At 47.3% G+C, this 21,645-nt stretch overlaps 1 protein-coding gene across 1 annotated transcript in view; it reads left to right on the forward strand.

The window, feature by feature from the left end:
- LOC106571075 (polypeptide N-acetylgalactosaminyltransferase 16) overlaps positions 1 to 17,722 on the forward strand; it is a 50,287-nt gene extending 32,565 nt beyond the window's left edge. Inside the window, exons 7-12 of the mRNA XM_082958264.1 lie at positions 2,782 to 2,869; positions 2,985 to 3,069; positions 5,183 to 5,286; positions 9,817 to 9,943; positions 10,291 to 10,467; positions 17,557 to 17,722. Coding sequence (XP_082814390.1) covers positions 2,782 to 2,869; positions 2,985 to 3,069; positions 5,183 to 5,286; positions 9,817 to 9,943; positions 10,291 to 10,467; positions 17,557 to 17,707 — 732 coding nt within the window. The 3' untranslated portion in view covers positions 17,708 to 17,722. The remainder of the gene's footprint in view (positions 1 to 2,781; positions 2,870 to 2,984; positions 3,070 to 5,182; positions 5,287 to 9,816; positions 9,944 to 10,290; positions 10,468 to 17,556) is intronic.
- Positions 17,723 to 21,645: the final 3,923 nt, after the last annotated feature.

The following is a 21,645-nucleotide window of genomic DNA, read 5'->3' on the forward strand; positions in this document are numbered from 1 at the left end:
CAGGGTTCACACTGGGTTCAATCTCTCTGTGCAAAGAACAAGGCATGCATCCCAAATGGTGCCCAATGGGCCTGGTCTAAAGTAGTGCACTATATAGGGAATAGGGAGCCCTATGGGTCTGGTCTAAAGTAGTGCACTATATAGGGAATAGGGAGCCCTATGGGAAGCAGACAGGGCTCTAATTGGAAACAGTCTGTTTGACTTTCCCTTTGTAAAGCTAATCCTTTGTAAGATACACCCACACACACTGACTCACAAACATACCACCCGCAAACACACACACACTCACAAACACACACTCGTAAACACACACTCTCAAACACACACTCTCAAACACACATTCTCAAACACACACTCGCAAACACACACTCGCAAACACACACTCGCAAACACACACTCGCAAACACACACTGACACCACACACACTCTCAAACACACACTCGCAAACACACACTCGCACACACACACTCTCAAACACACACTCGCAAACACACACTCACAAACACACACTCTCAAACAAACGATCAGCAGCACTGTCCTGTGCCGCCGCCTCCTGGGGTTCCCGGGGTTCCCGGGGTTCCTGTTAGTGATGAGGTGTAGCCTGTGATTTCAGACCAAGTGTTGCAGTCAAAGGTCACTAAAACACATTTCAATACATTTACATTTTAGTCATTTAGCAGACGCTCTTATCCAGAGCGACTTACAGTAGTGAATGCATACATTTCATTTCATACATTTTTTTTCTGTGCTGGCCCCCCGTGGGAATCAAACCCACAACCCTGTTCGTTGCAAACACCATGCTCTACCAACTGAGCTACAGTTGCGCACCAGATGACGTCATCGGGAAACACAGCAACCCGTTTTCACACGCTCTGGTAGCCATGGTAACCACATGGAAATACTAAGGGATAAACGCCATAACGTTCTGTACATTACTTTGGAAATACTGGACGACACAGCGAGACGAGGCGGAGACGAGTCCCTTTGCGGAGTTCATTTTATACCACAGTTGCCAAAGGAAACAATCCTAAAAGCACACGTTAAATCGGTAGAAATTCAACATTTTCTTTAATAATTTCGTTTTTATAAGAGAATTCATACTTTCTTATCTTTTAGTTGCTAGAGACGCGACCCAGTCGTTGGTTCGTTTAGTTCCGTTGCCATGCTCAGTGGCAGCGTACTTAGCCCTTGCTGCTAGCTAGCTAGCTAGCTAGCCAACTAGCTAAAGTTACAGCTACACAGTCTGCAACCAGAATAACAGCAAGGTTTTGCATTGCGTTTGTTTAAGCTGTTTATCCTGCTTATACCACAGTTGTAAAGAAAACAATACTAAGCACAAATCTACTGGTATAAATATTTTTATTTTTACATCTAAATTCATACTTTCTCATCTTCTGGTTGGCAGAGCCAGTGGTCTAGCAGTAACGTCCCCAGTTCTTATACTCCTCTCCCCACCGGACGCCAGGGTTCAATCCCCACTCCTTCATACCGTTTCTGTCCTCTCCCCACCGGAGGCCAGAGTTCAAACCCCACTCCTTCATACCGTTTCTGTCCTCTCCCCACCGGAGGCCAGAGTTCAATCCCCACTCCTTCATACCGTTTCTGCGTTTCTGTCGTCTGCCCACTGGAGGCCAGAGTTCAATCCCCACTCCTTCATACCGTTTCTGTCCTCTCCCCACCGGAGGCCAGGGTTCAATCCCCACTCCTTCATACCGTTTCTGCGTTTCTGTCCTCTCCCCACCGGACGCCAGGGTTCAATCCCCACTCCTTCATACCGTTTCTGTCCTCTCCCCACCGGAGGCCAGAGTTCAAACCCCACTCCTTCATACCGTTTCTGTCCTCTCCCCACCGGAGGCCAGAGTTCAATCCCCACTCCTTCATACCGTTTCTGCGTTTCTGTCCTCTCCCCACCGGAGGCCAGGGTTCAATCCCCACTCCTTCATACCGTTTCTGCGTTTCTGTCCTCTCCCCACCGGAGGCCAGAGTTCAATCCCCACTCCTTCATACCGTTTCTGTCCTCTCCCCACCGGAGGCCAGGGTTCAATCCCCACTCCTTCATACCGTTTCTGCGTTTCTGTCCTCTCCCCACCGGAGGCCAGAGTTCAATCCCCACTCCTTCATACCGTTTCTGTCCTCTCCCCACCGGAGGCCAGGGTTCAATCCCCACTCCTTCATACTGTTTCTGCGTTTCTGTCGTCTGCCCACTGGAGGCCAGGGTTCAATCTTCATACCGTTTCTGTCCTCTCCCCACCGGAGGCCAGGGTTCAATCCCCACTCCTTCATACCGTTTCTGTCCTCTCCCCACCGGAGGCCAGAGTTCAATCCCCACTCCTTCATACCGTTTCTGTCCTCTCCCCACCGGAGGCCAGGGTTCAATCCCCACTCCTTCATACCGTTTTCTGTCACCTCCCCCTCGATGACGACCTAAATAAAGTCAAACTGTATCTAGTGGCGAAGGTGCATAAAGACGTTCAGATATGACGTCGTCGTTCTGAGCCCTGCCCACAGAGTTGTTAAACTACGGCGTGCGACATGGTTCAATGTGCCAGTCAATCAGCACAGTTTGCTTTTTAGTTTTTTTTCTCAAATGGACTCCGTCTTGGAGCTAGAAGTGGGATCATGTATACTGTGCTAATGCCAATATGGCAAACGTAGCAAACGAGGCGTTTGTGGTGAGGACATGAGGACCCGCCATCTTTCTGCACCTTCGTCATTATGTGTGACCGTGCCCTGTGTCCCTGTCTCTCTCTCTCTCTCTCTCTCTCTCTCTCCTCTTCCCAGGACCATACCCGTGTTGTCAGCCCCATCATTGATGTTATCAGCCTGGATAACTTTGCCTACTTGGCAGCTTCAGCTGACTTGAGGGGAGGTCAGTACTCAGAACACAACCTCTAACCTGCGGGTACTATCCTCATAAAACACAACCACGCACAGCAGCCACTTTCACTAGCCATCTCATAACTCACTCTCTCTCTTTCTCTCAGGGTTTGACTGGAGTTTACACTTTAAATGGGAACAGATTCCCATCGAACAGAAGATGTCCAGGAATGATCCTACTCTGCCTATCAGGTAACTACAGTAGTTATATTGGGGTGGTCCCCACTCTGCCTATCAGGTAACTACAGTAGTTATATTGGGGTGGTCCCCACTCTGCCTATCAGGTAACTACAGTAGTTATATTGGGGTGGTCCCCACTCTGCCTATCAGGTAACTACAGTAGTTATATTGGGGTGGTCCCCACTCTGCCTATCAGGTAACTACAGTAGTTATATTGGGGTGGTCCCCACTCTGCCTAGCAGGTAACTACAGTAGTTATATTGTGGTGGTCCCCATTCTGCCTATCAGGTAACTACAGTAGTTATATTGGGGTGGACCCCACTCTGCCTATCAGGTAACTACAGTAGTTATATTGGGGTGGTCCCCACTCTGCCTATCAGGTAACTACAGTAGTTATATTGGGGTGGTCCCCACTCTGCCTAGCAGGTAACTACAGTAGTTATATTGGGGTGGTCCCCACTCTGCCTAGCAGGTAACTACAGTAGTTATATTGTGGTGGTCCCCATTCTGCCTATCAGGTAACTACAGTAGTTATATTGGGGTGGACCCCACTCTGCCTATCAGGTAACTACAGTAGTTATATTGGGGTGGTCGGTCCCCACTCTGCCTATCAGGTAACTACAGTAGTTATATTGGGGTGGTCCCCACTCTGCCTATCAGGTAACTACAGTAGTTAAATTGGGGTGGTCCCCGCTCTGCCCATCAGGTAACTACAGTAGTTATATTGTGGTGGTCCCCACTCTGCCTATCAGGTAACTACAGTAGTTATATTGTGGTGGTCCCCACTCTGCCTAGCAGGTAACTACAGTAGTTATATTGTGGTGGTCCCCACTCTGCCTAGCAGGTAACTACAGTAGTTAGTTATATTGGGGTGGTCCCCACTCTGCTTAGCAGGTAACTACAGTAGTTATATTGTGGTGGTCCCCACTCTGCCCAGCAGGTAACTACAGTAGTTATATTGTGGTGGTCCCCACTCTGCCTAGCAGGTAACTACAGTAGTTATATTGTGGTGGTCCCCATTCTTCCTCCTCTGTCGCTCCTGTATGGGCCAGTAAAATGTCTTAGAACCACAAAGTGATATATGGCATTTAACAGACACTTCTTTCCGTGGAGACTGACACTCATGCGTGCGTACCATCAACTCCTGTGTTCCAATAGCACGTTGTGTTAGCTAATCCAAGTTTGTCATTTTGAAAGGTTAATTAATCATTAGAAAACCCTTTTTTGCAGTTATGTTAGCAGTTATGTTGTTTTGATTAAAGATGCAATAAAACTGGCCTTCTTTAGACTAGTTGAGTATCTGGAGCATCAGCATTTGTGGGTTCGATTACAGGCTCAAAATGACTAGAAACAAAGTACTTTCTTCTCAAACTCGTCAGTCGATTCTTGTTCTGAGAAATTAAGGCTATTCCATGCGAGAGATTGCCAAGAAACTGAAGATCTCGTACAACGCTCTGTACTACTCCCTCCACAGAACAGGGCAAACTGGCTCTAACCAGAATAGAAAGAGGAGTGGGAGGCCCCGGTGCACAACTGAGCAAGAGGACAAGTACATTAGTGTCTAGTTTGAGAAACAGATGCCTCACAAGTCCTCAACTGGCAGCTTCATTAAATAGTACCGACAAAACACCAGTCTCAACATCAACAGTGAAGAGGCGACTCCAGGAAGCTGGCCTTCTAGGCAGAGCTGCAAAGAAAAAGCCATATCTCAGACTGGCCAATAAAAATAAAAGATTAAGATGGGCAAAAGAACAAAGACACTGAAGAGAGGAACTCTGCCTCGAAGGCCAGCATCCCGGAGTCGCTTCTTCTAAACTGAATGCATTCAACCAAAATGTGTCTTCCACATTTAACCCTTGCCCTCTGAATCAGAGAGGTGCGTTAATCGATATCATCAGCGCCAGTTGTTATTGGTGGTTAACTACCTTGCTCAAGGGTAGAAAGGCAGATTTTTCCACCTTGCTCTGGGATTCGACTTTTTGATTACTGGCCTAACGCTTTTAACCCCCAACATGGTGGTAATGAATAACGTTTGATGAAAAGGGGGGGGGGGGGTTATCCTTTATGAAAACTTGATGTTCCTATTGTGTGTCTGAATGTCTGTCCTCTGTGTTCTCTGCTATAGAACTCCAGTGATTGCAGGAGGGATCTTTGTGATGGACAAGAGCTGGTTCAACCACCTCGGGCAATACGACACTCACATGGACATCTGGGGTGGAGAGAACTTTGGTGAGTTCACTGAGTGTGTTTGACTTTGTTTAATTCACTGAGATTATCTCTGTCCCATCTGATGAGATATCTAGAGAGAGAAAAAAGATTATCTCTGTCCTATCTGATTAGATATCTAGAGAGAGAAAAAGATTATCTCTGTCCTATCTGATTAGATATCTAGAGAGAGAAAAAGATTATCTCTGTCCTATCTGATTAGATATCTAGAGAGAGAAAAAGATTATCTCTGTCCTATCTGATTAGATATCTAGAGAGAGAAAAAGATTATCTCTGTCCCATCTGATTAGATATCTAGAGAGAGAAAAAGATTATCTCTGTCCTATCTGATGAGATATCTAGAGAGAGAAAAAAGATTATCTCTGTCCTATCTGATGAGATATCTAGAGAGAGAAAAAGATTATCTCTGTCCTATCTGATTAGATATCTAGAGAGAGAAAAAGATTATCTCTGTCCTATCTGATGAGATATCTAGAGAGAGAAAAAAGATTATCTCTGTCCTATCTGATTAGATATCTAGAGAGAGAAAAAGATTATCTCTGTCCTATCTGATTAGATATCTAGAGAGAGAAAAAGATTATCTCTGTCCAGATGTACCTTCATCTACTTTTAGAGGTGACAGCACTGTGAGATACTGACAGAGAGACATACGGACGGACGGACGGCCGGACGGACGGATGGCCGTCCAATAGAATAGGTCAACTTTTGTACTATGGGAGATAGTAGTTTGACATTGGCTAGTGTTTTTGCTGTTTGTTAGGCCTACCTATCTTGTTGGCTGACGAAATGTGGACGCAGTTGGGTCCCTGATGTGTCTGTCTTCATTCACTTTTTAGCTTTAACTTCTTAGCTGAAATACATGTGAGAAGGACCAGAGCACATGACGGGCATTGGCTAATAAGAATTGAGATATCTGAGAGAGGTGCTTCGGAGCACGGCAACCAGGAGAAGGGAATTATAATGATTATATTCAGCCCAAGGACCCAAAGGTCACTTTGGCTGCAAAAAAGGCATGGATTTTTTTTCGGGGGGCATTATGGTCACACAAGGGGGATGCTGCCGGGACATTTTAGGCTTGGTGTGAGAATATTATCAAGTGCTTGTCAAATTGTGAAAATGAGAGACTGATGAAGTGTGTACAGCTTGCACGTGCCCTTTCATGTTACTTTTTTTTTTTCAAATCATATTTGAAATCATCATTAGAGAGTCGCGTCATGAATGTATTAAAAATCCAAACATATCAGCCCAACGTTTGTAGAACAACTAAAGTTACATTAAATTAAACGAGGACCTGTTTCTTTGTTAATAAACCGAACACAGAATAGCCGCCATTTGTTCACTACCTTTGAATACATTTAGAGAAAAAAAATCCTTTCTATTTTATTCAGCTTTGTTCAATTGTATTCTTCATACTATCCAATGATACCCACAGCCATATGGCACAGCCAGATCAGGACAACTCAGAGTATTCTGTTCTGATATAGACTACATTTTCTTCATGTCATGTTTCTTTAAACCTGTCTAAAATAAATAATGGATTTATTGTGATGGTGTAGGCTATGTTACATGGATTTATTAGACATTTTTTTAAATGGCTTGTAGGCTGTGTGTGGAAGCCAGGAGATGCTAAATGTGTTTATGTTAATTAACGATCAATTATCGTGAAAACCGACAGTTATTTGCTTGACAACCACCGGCTGACGGAAAATGTCAAAACCGCCACAGCCCTAAGTAGGACCTCAGAGATACCAACGCATGAGCTATGTGGCATGCAGACCTGGGTTTTTGGCTTCAAAAACGATCTTAATTTGACCAGACCTATGCTGACAGTAACACAATCTAACCACATCAGGATTAAAATGGCAGATTATCATGCCCTTTATTTGAAAGTAAATTCTATAATTTGCATTCTGAAATTCCTTTATCTGTTGGAGCTTGTCTGGTGGCTAGATGAACAAGGTGGACAGTAGAGTCTTCCAACAGAACTAGTTGTCTGATCTGCCCTCATTAGTAGAGTTCGCACTTCATCTGGTACACATCAATCAAAACAAGAAGCTAGGGACGTTAACGGTCTCTCTCTCTCTCTCTCTCTCTCTCTGTATAATCGCCTATAAATATAACACATATCCTGTCTGTGCTCTCTCTCTCTGTATAATCGCCTATAAATATAACACATATCCTGTCTGTGTCTGTCTGTCCTTGTGTCACTCTTCAGAGCTGTCGTTCAGAGTGGATGTGTGTGTGTTCTTGTTGACACATATATTAAATATAAACAATGTGTGTGTCTACGTGTGTGTGTGTGTGTGTGTGCACCGAGTGTGTATGTGTGTGTGTGTGTGTGTGTGTGTGTGCACCGAGTGTGTATGTGTGTGTCTACGTGTGTGTGTGTGTGTGTGTGTGTGTGTGTATAATCTCCTACATATTGAATATACAGTGCATTCGGAAAGTATTCAGACCCCTTGACTTTTTCCACATTTTGTTACGTTACAGCCTTATTCTAAAATTGATTAAATTGTTTTTCCCCTCATCAATGTACACACAATACCCCATAATGACATCACAATACCCCATAATGACATCACAATACCCCATAATGATTAAGCAAAACAAGGTTTTTAGAAATGATCACATTTCCATAAGTATTCAGACCCTTTACTCAGTACTTTGTTGAAGGACCTTTGACAGCGATTACAGCCTCCAGTCTTCTTGGGTATGACGCTACAAGTTTGGCACACCTGTATTTGGGGAGTTTCTCCCATTCTTCTCTGTAGATCCTCTCAAGCTCTGTCAGGTTGGATGGGGAGCGTCGCTGCACAGCTATTTTTCAGGTCTCTCCAGAGATGTTAGATCGGATTCAAGTACGGGCTCTGGCTGGGCCACTCAAGGACATTCAGAGACTTGTCCTGAAGCCACTCCTGCGTTGTCTTGGCTGTGTGCTTAGAGTCATTGTCCTGTTGGAAGGTGAACCTTCACCTCAGTCTGAGGTTCTGAGCGCTCTGGAGCAGGTTTTCATCAAGGATCTCTCTGTACTTTGCTGCGTTCATCTTTCCCTCAATCCTGAGTAGTCTCCCAGTCCCTGCTGCTGAAGAACATCCCCACAGCATGATGCTGCCACCACCATGCTTCACTGTAGGGATGGTGCCAGGTTTCCTCCAGACGTGAGGCTTGGCATTCAGGCCAGAGAATCTTGTTTGTCATGGTCTGAGAGTCCTTTAGGTTCCTTTTGGCAAACTCCAAGTGGGCTGTCATGTGCCTTTTACTGAGGAGTGGCTTCCGTCTGGCCACTTTACCATAAAGGCCTGATTGGTGGAGTGCTGCAGAGATGGTTGTCCTTGTGGAAGGTTCTCCCATCTCCACAGAGGAACTCTGGAGCTCTGTCATAGTGACCAAGGCCCTTCTCTTCAGATTGCTCAGTTTGGTTGGACGGCCAGCTCTAGGAAGAGTCTTGGTGGTTTCAAACTTCTTCCATTTAAGAATGATGGAGGTCTCTGTGTTCTTGGGGACCTTCAATGCTACAGAAATGTTTTGGTACCCTTCCCCAGATCTGTGCCTCGACACAATCCTGTCTCGAAACTCTATGGACAATTCCTTCGACCTCATGGCTTGGTTTTTGCTCTGACATGCACCATCAACTGTGGGACCTTATATCGACAGGATTCCAATCAAGTTGTAGAAACATCTCAAGGATGATCAATGGAAACAGGATACACCTGAGCTCAATTTTGAGTCTCATAGCAAAGGGTCTGAATACTTATGTAAATAAAGTATTTATGTTTTTATTTTTTATAAAATTTGCAAACATTTCTAAAGACCTGTTTTCGCTTTGTCATTATGGGGTATTGTGATGTCATTATAAGGTATTGTGATGTCATTATGGGGTATTGTGATGTCATTATTGTCACGTCCTGACCATAGTAAGTTGTTATTTTCTATGGTAGAGTAGGTCAGGGCGTGACAGGAGGTGTTTGTCCGGTTTTGTATTTCTATGTTTAGTTTCTAGTTTTGTATTTCTAGGTTGGTTTTTGTTTGGCATGACCTCCAATTAGAGGCAGCCGGTTGTCTCTTGTCTCTAATTGGAGGTCATATTTAAGTTGATGTTTGTCCCACTTGTTTTTTGTGGGTGATTATATTTTGTGGGTAGTGTTTGTTCCTCCTGCGTCACGGTTTGTTGTTTTATCCTTCAGTTTATTTTGGTATCGCACTAAGTTTCACCGTTTAATAAATATGTGGAACGAAACAGACGCTGCATTTTGGTCCGATCATTTAAACAGCCGTGACAATTATGGGGTATTGTGATGTCATTATGGGGTATTGTGATGTCATTATGGGGTATTGTGATGTCATTATGGGGTATTGTGATGTCATTATGGGGTATTGTGATGTCATTATGGGGTATTGTGATGTCATTATGGGGTATTGTGATGTCATTATGGGATATCGTGTGTAGATTGAGGAGGGAAGTAACGTAACAAAAGGGAAGTGGTCTGAACACTTTCCGATTGCGCTGTACATACTGTGTCCCTCCCTCCTCAGAGCTGTCCTTCAGGGTGTGGATGTGTGGTGGGAGCCTGGAGATTCTGCCCTGCAGCAGGGTGGGACATGTCTTCAGGAAACGCCACCCCTACGACTTCCCAGAGGGCAATGCTCTCACATACATCAAGTGAGTGGCTGGGCTACGCTCTGTTATGAACTTTTCAGAGTCCAGACAGAGCAGCCGTTCTCAAACCTATCCTCTGGGACCCCGAGCCATTCTCAAATCTCTCAACTGGGACCCCGAGCCGTTCTTCTGTACTGTACTGTCTACCTTCCTCTGTACTGTCTACCTTCCTCTGTACTGTCTACCTTCCTCTGTACACATACCTGACCAGGTGTGTGTGTGTGTGTGTGTGTGTGTGTGTGTGTGTGTGTGTGTGTGGTGTGTGTGTGTGTGTGTGTGTGTGTGTGTGTGTGTGTGTGTGTGTGTGTGTGTGTGTGTGTGTGTGTGTGTGTGTGTGTGTGTGTTGTCAGGAACACGCGTCGAGCAGCGGAGGTGTGGATGGATGAGTATAAACAGTACTACTACTCAGCAAGGCCCTCGGCCCAGGGCAAGGCCTTTGGCAGCATCGCAGAACGCCTGGCTCTGAGACGCAAACTGAACTGCAAGTCCTTCCGATGGTATATGGAGAACGTTTACCCTGAACTAAGGTGAGAGGAGAGAGTCTCTCTCTACTGGCTAACCAGACAGTCTCTACTGGCTAACCAGACAGTCTCTCTCTACTGGCTAACCAGACAGTCTCTCTCTACTGGCTAACCAGACAGTCTCTCTCTACTGGCTAACCAGACAGTCTCTACTGGCTAACCAGACAGTCTCTCTCTACTGGCTAACCAGACAGTCTCTCTCTACAGGCTAACCAGACAGTCTCTACTGGCTAACCAGACAGTCTCTCTCTACTGGCTAACCAGACAGTCTCTCTCTACTGGCTAACCAGACAGTCTCTCTCTACTGGCTAACCAGACAGTCTCTCTCTACTGGCTAACCAGACAGTCTCTCTCTACTGGCTAACCAGACAGTCTCTCTCTACTGGCTAACCAGACAGTCTCTACTGGCTAACCAGACAGTCTCTCTCTACTGGCTAACCAGACAGTCTCTCTCTACTGGCTAACCAGACAGTCTCTCTCTACTGGCTAACCAGACAGTCTCTCTCTACTGGCTAACCAGACAGTCTCTACTGGCTAACCAGACAGTCTCTCTCTACTGGCTAACCAGACAGTCTCTCTCTACTGGCTAACCAGACAGTCTCTACTGGCTAACCAGACAGTCTCTCTCTACTGGCTAACCAGACAGTCTCTCTCTACTGGCTAACCAGACAGTCTCTCTCTACTGGCTAACCAGACAGTCTCTACTGGCTAACCAGACAGTCTCTCTCTACTGGCTAACCAGACAGTCTCTCTCTACTGGCTAACCAGACAGTCTCTCTCTACTGGCTAACCAGACAGTCTCTACTGGCTAACCAGACAGTCTCTCTCTACTGGCTAACCAGACAGTCTCTACTGGCTAACCAGACAGTCTCTCTCTACTGGCTAACCAGACAGTCTCTCTCTACTGGCTAACCAGACAGTCTCTCTCTACTGGCTAACCAGACAGTCTCTACTGGCTAACCAGACAGTCTCTCTCTACCGGCTAACCAGACAGTCTCTACTGGCTAACCAGACAGTCTCTCTCTACTGGCTAACCAGACAGTCTCTCTCTACTGGCTAACCAGACAGTCTCTACTGGCTAACCAGACAGTCTCTCTCTACTGGCTAACCAGACAGTCTCTCTCTACTGGCTAACCAGACAGTCTCTACTGGCTAACCAGACAGTCTCTCTCTACTGGCTAACCAGACAGTCTCTCTCTACTGGCTAACCAGACAGTCTCTCTCTACTGGCTAACCAGACAGTCTCTACTGGCTAACCAGACAGTCTCTCTCTACTGGCTAACCAGACAGTCTCTCTCTACTGGCTAACCAGACAGTCTCTCTCTACTGGCTAACCAGACAGTCTCTACTGGCTAACCAGACAGTCTCTCTCTACTGGCTAACCAGACAGTCTCTACTGGCTAACCAGACAGTCTCTCTCTACTGGCTAACCAGACAGTCTCTCTCTACTGGCTAACCAGACAGTCTCTACTGGCTAACCAGACAGTCTCTCTCTACCGGCTAACCAGACAGTCTCTACTGGCTAACCAGACAGTCTCTACTGGCTAACCAGACAGTCTCTCTCTACTGGCTAACCAGACAGTCTCTCTCTACTGGCTAACCAGACAGTCTCTACTGGCTAACCAGACAGTCTCTCTCTACTGGCTAACCAGACAGTCTCTCTCTACTGGCTAACCAGACAGTCTCTCTCTACTGGCTAACCAGACAGTCTCTCTCTACTGGCTAACCAGACAGTCTCTCTCTACTGGCTAACCAGACAGTCTCTACTGGCTAACCAGACAGTCTCTCTCTACTGGCTAACCAGACAGTCTCTCTCTACCGGCTAACCAGACAGTCTCTACTGGCTAACCAGACAGTCTCTCTCTACTGGCTAACCAGACAGTCTCTCTCTACTGGCTAACCAGACAGTCTCTCTCTACTGGCTAACCAGACAGTCTCTACTGGCTAACCAGACAGTCTCTACTGGCTAACCAGACAGTCTCTCTCTACTGGCTAACCAGACAGTCTCTACTGGCTAACCAGACAGTCTCTCTCTACTGGCTAACCAGACAGTCTCTACTGGCTAACCAGACAGTCTCTACTGGCTAACCAGACAGTCTCTACTGGCTAACCAGACAGTCTCTCTCTACTGGCTAACCAGACAGTCTCTACTGGCTAACCAGACAGTCTCTCTCTACTGGCTAACCAGACAGTCTCTACTGGCTAACCAGACAGTCTCTCTCTACTGGCTAACCAGACAGTCTCTCTCTACTGGCTAACCAGACAGTCTCTCTCTACTGGCTAACCAGACAGTCTCTCTCTACTGGCTAACCAGACAGTCTCTCTCTACTGGCTAACCAGACAGTCTCTCTCTACTGGCTAACCAGACAGTCTCTCTCTACTGGCTAACCAGACAGTCTCTCTCTACTGGCTAACCAGACAGTCTCTCTCTACTGGCTAACCAGACAGTCTCTCTCTACAGGCTAACCAGACAGTCTCTACTGGCTAACCAGACAGTCTCTCTCTACTGGCTAACCAGACAGTCTCTCTCTACAGGCTAACCAGACAGTCTCTACTGGCTAACCAGACAGTCTCTCTCTAATGGCTAACCAGACAGTCTCTCTCTACTGGCTAACCAGACAGTCTCTCTCTACTGGCTAACCAGACAGTCTCTCTCTACTGGCTAACCAGACAGTCTCTCTCTACAGGCTAACCAGACAGTCTCTACTGGCTAACCAGACAGTCTCTCTCTACTGGCTAACCAGACAGTCTCTCTCTACTGGCTAACCAGACAGTCTCTCTCTACTGGCTAACCAGACAGTCTCTCTCTACTGGCTAACCAGACAGTCTCTCTCTACTGGCTAACCAGACAGTCTCTCTCTACTGGCTAACCAGACAGTCTCTACTGGCTAACCAGACAGTCTCTCTCTACTGGCTAACCAGACAGTCTCTCTCTACTGGCTAACCAGACAGTCTCTCTCTACTGGCTAACCAGACAGTCTCTCTCTACTGGCTAACCAGACAGTCTCTACTGGCTAACCAGACAGTCTCTCTCTACTGGCTAACCAGACAGTCTCTCTCTACTGGCTAACCAGACAGTCTCTACTGGCTAACCAGACAGTCTCTCTCTACTGGCTAACCAGACAGTCTCTCTCACTGGCTAACCAGACAGTCTCTCTCTACTGGCTAACCAGACAGTCTCTACTGGCTAACCAGACAGTCTCTCTCTACTGGCTAACCAGACAGTCTCTCTCTACTGGCTAACCAGACAGTCTCTCTCTACTGGCTAACCAGACAGTCTCTACTGGCTAACCAGACAGTCTCTCTCTACTGGCTAACCAGACAGTCTCTACTGGCTAACCAGACAGTCTCTCTCTACTGGCTAACCAGACAGTCTCTCTCTACTGGCTAACCAGACAGTCTCTCTCTACTGGCTAACCAGACAGTCTCTACTGGCTAACCAGACAGTCTCTCTCTACTGGCTAACCAGACAGTCTCTACTGGCTAACCAGACAGTCTCTCTCTACTGGCTAACCAGACAGTCTCTCTCTACTGGCTAACCAGACAGTCCTCTACTGGCTAACCAGACAGTCTCTCTCTACTGGCTAACCAGACAGTCTCTCTCTACTGGCTAACCAGACAGTCTCTACTGGCTAACCAGACAGTCTCTCTCTACTGGCTAACCAGACAGTCTCTCTCTACTGGCTAACCAGACAGTCTCTCTCTACTGGCTAACCAGACAGTCTCTACTGGCTAACCAGACAGTCTCTCTCTACTGGCTAACCAGACAGTCTCTCTCTACTGGCTAACCAGACAGTCTCTACTGGCTAACCAGACAGTCTCTCTCTACTGGCTAACCAGACAGTCTCTCTCTACTGGCTAACCAGACAGTCTCTCTCTACTGGCTAACCAGACAGTCTCTACTGGCTAACCAGACAGTCTCTACTGGCTAACCAGACAGTCTCTCTCTACTGGCTAACCAGACAGTCTCTACTGGCTAACCAGACAGTCTCTCTCTACTGGCTAACCAGACAGTCTCTACTGGCTAACCAGACAGTCTCTACTGGCTAACCAGACAGTCTCTACTGGCTAACCAGACAGTCTCTCTCTACTGGCTAACCAGACAGTCTCTACTGGCTAACCAGACAGTCTCTCTCTACTGGCTAACCAGACAGTCTCTACTGGCTAACCAGACAGTCTCTCTCTACTGGCTAACCAGACAGTCTCTCTCTACTGGCTAACCAGACAGTCTCTCTCTACTGGCTAACCAGACAGTCTCTCTCTACTGGCTAACCAGACAGTCTCTACTGGCTAACCAGACAGTCTCTCTCTACTGGCTAACCAGACAGTCTCTACTGGCTAACCAGACAGTCTCTCTCTACTGGCTAACCAGACAGTCTCTCTCTACTGGCTAACCAGACAGTCTCTACTGGCTAACCAGACAGTCTCTCTCTACTGGCTAACCAGACAGTCTCTCTCTACTGGCTAACCAGACAGTCTCTACTGGCTAACCAGACAGTCTCTCTCTACTGGCTAACCAGACAGTCTCTCTCTACTGGCTAACCAGACAGTCTCTCTCTACTGGCTAACCAGACAGTCTCTCTACTGGCTAACCAGACAGTCTCTCTCTACTGGCTAACCAGACAGTCTCTCTCTACTGGCTAACCAGACAGTCTCTCTCTACTGGCTAACCAGACAGTCTCTCTCTACTGGCTAACCAGACAGTCTCTCTCTACTGGCTAACCAGACAGTCTCTCTCTACTGGCTAACCAGACAGTCTCTCTCTACTGGCTAACCAGACAGTCTCTACTGGCTAACCAGACAGTCTCTCTCTACTGGCTAACCAGACAGTCTCTCTCTACTGGCTAACCAGACAGTCTCTACTGGCTAACCAGACAGTCTCTACTGGCTAACCAGACAGTCTCTCTCTACTGGCTAACCAGACAGTCTCTCTCTACTGGCTAACCAGACAGTCTCTCTCTACTGGCTAACCAGACAGTCTCTCTCTACTGGCTAACCAGACAGTCTCTCTCTACTGGCTAACCAGACAGTCTCTCTCTACTGGCTAACCAGACAGTCTCTCTCTACTGGCTAACCAGACAGTCTCTCTCTACTGGCTAACCAGACAGTCTCTACTGGCTAACCAGACAGTCTCTCTCTAATGGCTAACCAGACAGTCTCTCTCTACTGGCTAACCAGACAGTCTCTCTCTACTGGCTAACCAGACAGTCTCTACTGGCTAACCAGACAGTCTCTCTCTACTGGCTAACCAGACAGTCTCTCTCTACTGGCTAACCAGACAGTCTCTACTGGCTAACCAGACAGTCTCTACTGGCTAACCAGACAGTCTCTCTCTACTGGCTAACCAGACAGTCTCTCTCTACTGGCTAACCAGACAGTCTCTCTACTGGCTAACCAGACAGTCTCTCTCTACTGGCTAACCAGACAGTCTCTCTCTACTGGCTAACCAGACAGTCTCTCTCTACTGGCTAACCAGACAGTCTCTCTCTACTGGCTAACCAGACAGTCTCTCTCTACTGGCTAACCAGACAGTCTCTACTGGCTAACCAGACAGTCTCTCTCTAATGGCTAACCAGACAGTCTCTCTCTACTGGCTAACCAGACAGTCTCTCTCTACTGGCTAACCAGACAGTCTCTACTGGCTAACCAGACAGTCTCTCTCTACTGGCTAACCAGACAGTCTCTACTGGCTAACCAGACAGTCTCTCTCTACTGGCTAACCAGACAGTCTCTCTCTACTGGCTAACCAGACAGTCTCTCTCTACTGGCTAACCAGACAGTCTCTACTGGCTAACCAGACAGTCTCTCTCTACTGGCTAACCAGACAGTCTCTACTGGCTAACCAGACAGTCTCTCTCTACAGCATCTAGGAAACACAACATCTAGGAAACACAACAGGGGCAGGTGTTGGGAGGGGGGCAGGTGTTGGGAGGGAGGCAGGTGTTGGGAAGGGACAGGTGTTGGGAAGGGGCAGGTGTTGGGAGGGGGGCCGGTGTTGGGAAGGGACAGGTGTTGGGAAGGGACAGGTGTTGGGGAGGGGGGCAGGTGTTGGGGGGGGGGCAGGTATTGGGGGAGGGGGGCAGGTGTTGGGAGAGGGGGGCAGGTGTTGGGGAGGGGGGCAGGTGTTGGGGAGGGGGGCAGGTATTGGGGGAGGGGGGCAGGTGTTGGGAGAGGGGGGCAGGTGTTGGGGAGGGGGGATACTATTTATGTCTGACTCCCAACACCTGCCCCCCTCTCCAACACCTGCCCCCTCCCCAACACCTGCCCCCTCCCCCAACACCTGCCCCCCTCCCCAACACCTCCCCCCTCCCCAACACCTGCCCCCCTCCCCCAACACCTCCCCAACACCTGCCCCCCTTCCCAACACCTCCCCCCCTCCCCAACACCTGCCCCCCTCCCCCAACACCTCCCCAACACCTGCCCCCCTTCCCCAACACCTGCCCTCCCACCCTGCCCCCAACACCTGCCTTCCCCAGCTCCTTCCCAACACCTGCCCCTCCCCACTGCCCTCCCAACACCTGCCCCCCTCCCCAACACCTGCCCCTTCCCAACACCGGCCCCCTTCCCAACACCGGCCCCTTCCCAACACCTGCCCCTTCCCAACACCGGCCCCCTCCCCAACACCTGCCCCTTCCCAACACCTGCCCCTTCCCAACACCTGGATAACAACTCAACAACTCTGTGTTACGCTGTACAGTTTGTAATCCACCGTACATCCAGTCCTGTCACCTCATTCAGATTATCAACACGATGTGATTAACTACATGTATTCTACCATGACACTTGTTGTTGTTGTTGTGTTGTTTCCCCGGCAACAGATCTAAGGACAGCCCATCTCTTCCATAATATCTTCCTCTTTCCTCTCTCTGTTTCTCTGTTCACTTTCAAGTGTTATTCATGAATACATTTGGAATCATACTCACCCAAGTAAAAACAATTAAAACAGTAACATTTATTCAGCAATAAAATCATAAAGTTGTCTCTCTCTCTCTCTCTCTCCGGTCTCTTCCTTCCTTCCTTCCTCCCTTTCTTTTTCTCTCTCTCTATCTCTCTCTCTACTTCTCTCTATCTCTCCCTGACCCTTTCTCCCCCCAGAGTCCCAGAGCAGGATGCAGTGTCCAGTGTGTTGAGGCAGGGAGGACTGTGTCTGGAGAGTCTTGGGTCAGACAGCCTGGGTCTGGCAGAGTGTAGAGGCTCTGGAGCGATGAGGCCGCAGTCACAGGTCAGTACCATCACCCACCACTAGGGACAGGTCAATACCGTCACCCACCACTAGGGACAGGTCAGTACCACCACCCACCACTAGGGACAGGTCAGTACCATCACCCACCACTAGGGACAGGTCAGTACCACCACCCACCACTAGGGACAGGTCAGTACCACCACCCACCACTAGGGACAGGTCAGTACCACCACGCACCACTAGGGACAGGATAGTACCACCACCCACCACTAGGGACAGGTCAGTACCATCACCCACCACTAGGGACAGGTCAGTACCACCACCCACCACTAGGGACAGGTCAGTACCACCACCCACCACTAGGGACAGGTCAGTACCACCACCCACCACTAGGGACCGGTCAGTACCATCACCCACCACTAGGGACAGGTCAGTACCATCACCCACCACTAGGGACAGGTCAGTACCACCACCCACCACTAGGGACAGCTGTTTTTCCCTTTGAAGTCTGTAACGGTTTGCAAGCCCTGCCACATCCGACGAGCGTTAGAGCCGGTGTAGTACGATTCGATCTTAGTCCTGTATTGACACTTGTTTGTGTACATTTTTGTTTGATGGTTCGTCGGAGGGCATAGCGGGATTTCTTATAAGCTTCCGGGTTAGAGTCCCGCACCTTGAAAGCGGGAGCTCCAGCTTTTAGCTCAGTGCGGATGTTGCCTGTAATCCATGGCTTCTGGTTGGGTTATGTACGTACAGTCACTGTGGGGACGACATCATCGATTCACTTATTGATAAAGCCAGTGACTGATGTGGTGTACTCCTCAATGCCATCGGAAGAATCCCGGAACATATTCCAGTCTTTGCTAGTAAAACATTCCTGTAGTAGTAAAACATTCTAACCTTCCTTGTGGCTCAGTTGGTAGAGCATGGTGTGTGCAACGCCAGGGTTGTGGGTTCGATTCCCATGGGGGACCAGTACAAAAAAAAAAAATACATGCAATGAAAAATGAAATGTATGTATTCACTACTGTAAGTCGCTCTGGATAAGAGTGTCTGCTAAATGAAGAATGAAAACAGTCCTGTTATCCCCACAGTAACAGAATGAAAACAGACCTGTTATCCCCACAGTAACAGAATGAAAACAGACCTGTTATCCCCACAGTAACAGAATGAAAACAGACCTGTTATCCCCACAGTAACAGAATGAAAACAGTCCTGTTATCCCCACAGTAACAGAATGAAAACAGACCTGTTATCCCCACAGTAACAGAATGAAAACAGTCCTGTTATCCCCACAGTAACAGAATGAAAACAGTCCTGTTATCCCCACAGTAACAGAATGAAAACAGACCTGGTCTGAGGTTATCTCCACAGTAACAGAATGAAAAGTCCTGTTATCCCCACAGTAACAGAATGAAAACAGACCTGTTATCCCCACAGTAACAGAATGAAAACAGTCCTGTTATCTCCACAGTAACAGAATGAAAACAGACCTGTTATCCCCACAGTAACAGAATGAAAACAGTCCTGTTATCCCCACAGTAACAGAATGAAAACAGTCCTGTTATCCCCACAGTAACAGAATGAAAACAGTCCTGTTATCCCCACAGTAACAGAATGAAAACAGTCCTGTTATCCCCACAGTAACAGAATGCTTTCAGTATTATTCCATAATAATAACACAAACAGTAGAATTTGTAAAGAAATGTGATTCCCTTTGTTGAGATTGTATCCACAGCCAAAACGTAAATAGTGATTCAGTGACTAGTGGTATACAGTATCTATCTCTGACTTAGTCATTTTGGCATCCCTTGGGGATCCGTGGGAACATTAATATTCCTGTCATCACTCTCTCTCTCTCTCTCTCTCTCTCTCTCTCTCTCTCTCTCTCTCTCTCTCTCTCTCTCTCTCTCTCTCTCTCTCTCTCTCTATATATATATATCCCTCTCCCTCTCTCTCCCTCTCTCCCTCTCTCTCTCTCTCTCTCTCTCTCTCTCCCTCTCTCCCTAAGGTAACTCCTTGCTAACCTCAAGCCTTTCCGTCTGGTTGTATTTATCAGTATGTTGTTCATGTGTCATCAAGACAACACAACTCTTCTCTCCTTTCTCTGCCAAGTGATTAATTAATAACCACTCCGGTAATAAGCCAAACCAGTATGGTTTGAGTCCCAAATGACACTCTATTCCCTATTAAAGTACACTACTTTTGACCACGGACTATTGGGCCTAAAAATGCAAGGCCTATAGGGCCTAACAGTCAAAAGTAGTGCACTATGTAGGGAATAGGGTGCTATGTTGAGACGTATCCTCTGTATCTAGTCTGTTGTCCAACCCTCCTCGTGTTCCCTGGAGAGTAAACTAATTTCCCACTGTATCGACTGTGATGGGAGTTACGGACCCCACTGCTTTAAAACGATTGTTTGATAGAGATTGTAGAATTTAAGACCTCCTCGTCGTCGCGACTTATTGAGGAATGTTATTCCGCTGTAAGCAACAAAGACCAAGTGTAACAATTCTGTTCTTTCTCCGGCCCAAAAAAAATATTGCCATCGTGTTTCAGTCTTATTAATCAGAATGAATCACACAGACTTTCGTCTCTCTTTGTTAACGTTAAAGCTCTGGTTAAATGTATTGCACTGTATAGGCAATAGGGTGCTATGTTGGACAGGGTGTTTATTGTGAGACATATGGTCCAGGTTCTGCAGCTGGGCTGAGTGTTCTGGCCTGTTCTCTCCACAGAGAACAGCTCAATCACTCTGATTACTGTAATCCAGACCCCATTACTCAGCTCTAACGCAAACCTTCTGGTCAGATACCCCCCCAAAAAAACGCCTGTATAAACACAAGTCAAATATCGGGGTCTCAACTCTAGGGCTGTGGCTGTCACGAAATTTTCCGTCAGTTTCCGTGGTTGTCAAGCAAATAACTGGTCGGTTTTCACGGTAATTGACCGGTAATTAACATAAACACATTTAGCAAACTCCTGGCTTCCACACACAGCCTACAAGTCATTTAAAAAAAAGTCTAATAAATCAATGTAATATAGCCTACACCATCACAATAAATCCATTATTTATTTTAGACAGGTCTAAAGAAACATGATATGAAGAAAATGTAGTCTATTTCAGAACAGAATAACATACTCTGAGTTGTCCTTATGTTAGGTCCTGATGTGGCTGTGCCATACGGCTGTGGGCGACACTAGTTCATTTCGCAGACAAGATTCGCTTATAATGCCGTGGCATTGTGTCATATTATTCTATAGTATGAAGAATACAATTGAACAAAACCTGAATGAAATATATTGTAGCAGGCTCAGTGGGTGTGGGGTTTCCACGTCACCAAGTGCAATAACCTAACATGCACAGGGAGCACAACTAGAATGAAAATGGAGAATTTATTAGGGAGATTTGCACACGGTGGGAAAAGGGGGGACGAATTCAGCAATGCGTTCTCGTTGTGCCATTCTCCAGGGGTAATCCTAAAACTCACGTCCTCAGCCAAACCGGTTCGGTACACAGCGGAGGTAATCAGACAGCCCAGGTCACAACAAGTAATCACACAGATGTATATATATTCTCTCTCTGTTTCTCTCTGCTCTCTCTCTCTCTCTGCCTCTCTCTCTCTCTCTCTCTCTCTCTCTCTCTCTCTCTCTCTCTCTCTCTCTCTCTGCCTCTCTCTCTGCCTCTCTCTCTCTCTGCCTCTCTCTCTGCCTCTCTCTCTCGCCTCTCTCTCTCTCTCTCTCTCTCTCTCTCCTCTCTCTCTCTCTCTCTGCCTCTCTCTCTCTCTCTCTCTCTCTCTCTCTCTCTCTCTCTCTCTCTCTCTCTCTCTCTCTCTCTCTCTGCTCTCTCTCTCTCTCTGCCTCTCTCTCTCTCTCTCTGCCTCTCTCTCTCTCTCTCTCTCTGCCTCTCTCTCTCTGCCTCTCTCTCTCTCTCTCTGCCTCTCTCTCTCTCCTCTCTCTCTCTCGCTTTCTTCTTCTCCCTGTGTGTGCAGCCCACTTCC

This window comes from Salmo salar, chromosome 01 (genome assembly GCF_965601325.2).
Source record: "Salmo salar chromosome 01, fSalSal1, whole genome shotgun sequence".
In the NCBI taxonomy this organism is placed as follows: Eukaryota; Metazoa; Chordata; class Actinopteri; order Salmoniformes; family Salmonidae; genus Salmo; species Salmo salar.